General features: G+C 27.8%; 2 protein-coding genes across 3 annotated transcripts in view; one reads left to right on the top strand and one right to left on the bottom strand.

Moving 5' to 3' along the window:
• The window catches only part of LOC107455746 (zonadhesin), a 346,128-nt gene that overhangs the window by 129,431 nt on the left and 210,697 nt on the right, over positions 1-6,000 (bottom strand). The window lies entirely within an intron of this gene.
• LOC107445016 (kinesin-like protein KIF3B) overlaps positions 1,876-6,000 on the top strand; it is a 34,662-nt gene continuing 30,537 nt past the window's right edge. The window contains exons 1-2 of one of the 2 annotated variants that reach the window (XM_016059325.4): positions 1,876-1,988; positions 2,653-2,682. In XM_016059325.4, the coding sequence (XP_015914811.1) occupies positions 2,665-2,682 (18 nt within the window). In that variant the 5' untranslated portion in view covers positions 1,876-1,988; positions 2,653-2,664. The remainder of the gene's footprint in view (positions 1,989-2,652; positions 2,683-6,000) is intronic. The other variant, XM_016059326.3, reaches the window with a different exon arrangement.

Here is a 6,000-nt window from a genome sequence, read left to right on the forward strand (position 1 = left end):
TAAATTTAGAGTATCGTTTGTCAAAAAGGTAGTTTTTTTTTCAGCATAAACGTGTCTGTCTGCTTATTTTCGTACTTATTTGTTATTTGAATCCTTAGGGATTTTTTTCTCTTTGACGTAAGAATTTTAATGCAATTATTTTTACAATCAGTCTAATTTACTTGTGCGTTGAATAGCTTTAAAAATTTACAGCATATATGCATTTGATGTATTTTTTTTTAAAAAAAATTTCTATTTTGCTCATAATTAACTATTAAAAATATTCTAATTGCTGTATAATCAAATGAATCCTCAGACTTATAACTACAAGAATTATAATAAAAAAAAAAATTTGAAAAATAATACAGAAATTAGCGACTTCAAAAATGGGAAAATTTAAATTTTTTTTTCAATGTTCAAAAAAGTCATTTTATTTAAGTATGTGTGAAAGGGTGTTTGGTTTACTTAAATTAACAAAAAAAATAAAATTATAATTATTTTGAGGGTACTTTGACCCCTTAATCATAGAGGAGTTAAAAACAAATTTGCATATATTAGATTTCAAGGAATTTCAGAAATTTTTTTCACATTATGTAATGTGATTGTAATCCAAAAATTACTCCCAAAATGAAAAAATTTGAAACTTTATCAATGGTAAAGAGTTTACATATTAGTGGTCACCAATTGATATTTTTGCAATCAAATATAAAAATCTTACAAATCAGTTGAACGGAACACCAAGGCTTGTTTGATTGCGGTAGGGGATAGAGGAGATGAAAGACGTTTTTTAAAATACACCTTCATATTTTAACCTAAAATCGAGAAGGAACTCTAGAACCTATTTTAAAATAGCAATTTTATGAAATTGCAAAAAAAAGTATAATTTTTTTTTCTTATCTGTCACTTTTCCTGCATAATATGACACATTTTCCAAATTCAATTCAAATCTATCATTTCTTACTTTCTAATATATGAATAATTACAAGTGAAATATTTGAATAAGATTCATTTATTTGATATTAAAATTAGTCATGATGAAACATAATTTAGACTTGAAAGTAAAAATTTTCTTATTAAATCATTTTCTACATTGTGAAATGCAAATGATGTTGCGTCATATTTTTATTGAGTTACAAAATACAAAACTGAAGAACCATTTTCATTGCATGTGGTTCACGCACCTTCGATCGCCGTCGAGGAAGAATGAGAACCTGATTGGTGAAATATATTCTCCCCTCAAAATCCTAAACCAATCGCATTTTATGAGAATGATCCCTTGAGCAATGCACTCATGCAATGTATTTATGAATGTTGTTGTTGTTGTTGTAGTTCATTTACGTCGCACTAGAGCTTCACAATGGGCTATTGGCGACGGTCTGGGAAACATCCCTGAGGATGATCCGAAGACAAGCCATCACAATTTTGATCCTCTGNGTCAGTGTGCGGGTGGGTGACCACTTGGATCAGTCTGCGTAGGGACCGAGGGTGTGCGGTATTGGTCCTCGTTAAACTGTGCTACCGTAAAGTGCTCGACTTCGCGTGCAGGTCGTCGGGCTACCGAAGCGGGGGTGCCATCCCTTCTGCAGAGGATCAAAATTGTGATGGCATGTCTTCGAGAAAGAAGTAACGCAGATGCAGCAAAACGTTTGCGATCATTACAGAGTTAATAAGCTTAGGGAGAAGAGAAATTTGAACCTATTAAACATGCATTTCTCGAAAATTCAAAATAATTATTACCTTTTTAGTGGATTGTTGTTGTTGTTAATTTACTTCGTACTAGAGCTGCACAATGGGCTATTGGCGACGGTCTGGGAAACATTTCCCCTCCGCAGAGGACCTTTTTAGTGGAAGAATAACATACCACTCTCACTACATTTAATTTCTTTGGAGTAAATGGCAATGCATCGCATTACTTCATGGTTATTTCTGTTATTGTTTGAGTTTCTGTTTTTGCCTTCAAGATAGAGAAGATATTATTTATTTAAAGTTATTTTTTAAGCATAGTAAAGGTAAACGATTATTTATAATAATGAAATTTAGCTTTTCCTAGGTTACGCACAGATTATAAAAATGATCTTTAGTTTCTAATTATTTATATTTGATACAATAATATTCCTTTCCCCGGAAAACATTTGTTATTAATTCGTTGAATTTTTAATTGAATAAAAGATTAGATAAAATATTGCTTTCCAAATAGATTTGTACTGTTTGTAAAATTAATTAATATTTTCAGTGATTCTGTTACCCTAAGATCTTCAATTTTTTCTTTCTTTCTGTGACACATAACATTACCATGTCAATCATGATCTTTTTACCATGTCAAATAAACTGTTAAACTAAAGCAACTTTTAAGATAAAAGAAAGCATGTGCTGCATTAATATTACTTAACGAAATGCATTGTGAAATGAATAATTTTGCTGAATTAAAAACATTTCTTCAGCTGTCAATTACAGAAAATATAAATTATTTAGAGTAATTTTAACAAGCTCTAATATTCGATCAATTAAAATGTAACTTTTTTCTCATTATTTTAAATTATTGTATCCATCAACTTTTATTTTGATTTGTCAAAAATTTTGTTTGCATGATGTTACATTAATTTTGTCCTTTCTGTTAAAAGTATGTAATAATTGACAAAATAATTATTTAGACTTTTTTGTAATATATTATAGCTTGCTTAAAAAATGGATTCTAAACTAGAGGTAAGTTTAATTATTAAATATTGTTCCATACATTTTATTCTCACCCATGTATGGGTGAAATTGAATTAATGTGTCATAACTAAAATATAATTTCAGATTTGTTAAAAATTGATTTTATCTGTAAAAATATTTTTTCAATTTAAATTTTAGTTGATATTTTTTAATTTCTTTAATAGAACATGTTTTTGGTATATTGCCAAATAAGTACCTGTATCCAGCAACTGTAATTGCTAGATGACTGTTCTGTTCTTCAAATTATTTTAAAAATATTTATAGTTTTTCTATCAGAGGTGACTATGTACTTGTTTTATTCTGTGAATTTTATTTTAATTGCTCCCCTGCCATTGCTGGTTATTGCCAACATTTGGCGTAGACACTAATAAAGAAATCGTCCTATTAAAAATAATAAAATTAGTGTAAAAATGGTTTTGTGGTTGATAGCTTAATAAAGATTTCTATTTATGATCATGCACCACAATGGTTCTTAAGTTTTAGGGACGAGCAAGCAATGGTCACCAAAGAGCTAACAAAAAAGCATCACAGAATAGGGTTAAAATTTTTAATTCAATCACTGGGTGAAATTCATAGCCATCATTATTTATATTGTTGTACATTATTTATATAAGCACTGGGCAAATGCTCTTTGTTCTGATCCTTTATGGCTTGATCTTAATGATTTTTAAAAATATTTAAGTATAAAAGTATAAGTAAACGGATTGCAAGATATAAAATTTCTGTTGAAATCACCAAATTCATTTTAGAAAATTATTTAATTAATCTATTCTCTAATATTTACTTCAATATTAAGGTTATTCTTTTAATATAATAATGAAGTGTAAATCTGAAAGATCTTTTGTAAAGATCTCTTTTAAAAATAATTTTAAATTATAATCTATAAATGAGTAAAATAGTAAATAGTATGATAGTAATTGAGTAAGATAGCAATCAGTAAGATAAAAGTTTTTTTTTGATGAATTTATATGAACTTTAGCATATCCTAAATGATGGTTTTTATACAATAAATAGGCACTTCTCTTTATAAAAGATATTAGTGTACTTATTTTAAAAGTATGTATTATTTTATAAATATGAAAGCATGTAGAAAAAATATAAATTCATTTTAATAACGTTTATTCTTCTTTCAACTTATATTCTATGTATGTACAGTGCTCAAAATAGAAAACGGACTATGCTGAATAACTTTTGATCTAATGAGTGGATCTTCAGGTTCTAGATCTCTTTCTTAATGGTTCGAAGGAGTGACTTCAAATATGCTAATTAATTAGTGTAGTGTAGACGATATTTTAAGTTACTAAATCATATACAAAACTGTACTTTCTCTGAATAAACACTCCTTTTTTTCAACGGATTCCAGTTTTGACCCCCTAATTATAGGGATATGATCCCCATAGTTTGGACCCCTTAATGTTAATTTTATTTTTTGCGTATTTCACCATTTCTCGAAAACTTTATAAGCCACAAGAAAATTTTTTGAACACAACTATAAAACTCGTTTATCCAAAGATAATTCCTTGCAAAAAAATTTTTTTAGTGTATGTTTATTATTATTTTATTTAATAATAGTCTAAAAATTTTAAATTGTAAGGTGTATAATTTTTTACATTATTTAAAGTATGTGATTTTACATGGCAAAATATAAAGTTTGAGTGAAATTGATTGAATAGTTCCTGAGAAATAGAATTTTAAAGAAGTCATACATTTAAAACTTGATTCCTCAGGAATTATTCAACCAATTTCACTCATATTTTATATTTTGCCATGTGAAATTACTTTCTTTAAAATGATATAAAATTTTTTTATATCTTACTATTCAAATTTTTTTTGACTATTATTAAATAAAATAATGAAAAATATATACTAAAATGTATTTCTTGCATAGAATTATCTTTAAATAAACAAGTTTTTTAAGTGCGTTTCCCAGACTGAAACTAGCCTCTAAATTTTTTTTTTTGGGGGGGGGGAGGGTGAGAAATCCAAATAAAAAAAGGTATGTTCAGAAAAAGTATGGTTTTGTGTCTGATTTCATAACTTAAAATATCGTCTGCACTAATTAATTAGCATATTAGAGGTCACCCCCTCTAACCATTAAGAATGAGTCGAAGAACGTAAAGATCTGATCATTAGATCAAAGGTAATTTAGGGTGGTCCATTTTTTTTTTGGCCCACAGTACATGAAGCCTTTGTATGAAATATCATCAAAAATTTCACTTAAATTGAATTGATGAAATATAATTTAAATAATTTTGGGAAAAAGCTAAATTGAAATTTTTAGTGTTAAAACGTTTGTTTAAAAATTAAGAACGTTATTTGTTTTGGTTTCTATCTAGCTTTTTCTTTTTTAAAAAACTTGTCTCAAACGTGACTATTCAGAGAGTTTCTACTAGACTTTAAACTTTGCTTTTTCTTGAAAATACAGTAATTGGAAAAACTGAGATGCTTAGCTTTAAAATTTTCTTTCAAAAATTAAGATCGATTTTTATTCTTCATATTTTGCTTATGTATATGATATTTTTGTATGGGCGTTTTTATGATAGCGCTGCATTTTTAAAACTGTTTCTGACATTATCTCTTTTTACTTTTTATGGAAATTTTTTTTTTCGGAAAATATTATATTTAGCATTAAAGTTTTGTTTTAAGAAGTAAGACAATATTTATTTTATATTTTATATCTTTTTTCAACTTTCAGTTTTTTTAATAGCTGTTAGTTTTTTCATCTTAAATATTTCTAATTATCTTAACCTTTAGGGGACGGAGGGTACGACAGTTGTACCCTAAAAATAATTTTATTTTAAGACGGTTTCGGTACAACATTTGTACCACACATTTTTTTCCCCTTTCACTGTCAAACTTGCTCTTCTCCTCTTGATGATAAGTGGTTTAAGTAGTTCCCCCTCTATTGTTAAGGCTTCGAGGGGAGGATTGCAAGAGGGTTTCGCGAAATTCGGCATTGGAGGTTGGCATATATTGAATATTGGTGTGAAAATAGTTTAGCCAAATATTCCTTAGATGTTTTTTCTGTTTTCTCCTCTCTGTTAGTAAGTTATTTTAGCAATTCCGATGGCTCCTTGTAAGCGAGGTTTGAATGATGAAGATATCTGCAAACTCTTAGAGGACACATAATCTTTATGACACAATTTATGACAAAATTTGCTATTATTATATTATTATTTAATTAAATACGTATTAGTCTTCCTTGCAGACTAGCTCGGATGTCTATAATTAGATATTTTTCTATTTTATAATATTTGGATTTTCATAAGTATGTTAACTATAATATTGAAATTTGAAAAAAATGAA

Source organism: Parasteatoda tepidariorum, chromosome 1 (assembly GCF_043381705.1).
Source record: "Parasteatoda tepidariorum isolate YZ-2023 chromosome 1, CAS_Ptep_4.0, whole genome shotgun sequence".
In the NCBI taxonomy this organism is placed as follows: domain Eukaryota; kingdom Metazoa; phylum Arthropoda; class Arachnida; order Araneae; family Theridiidae; genus Parasteatoda; species Parasteatoda tepidariorum.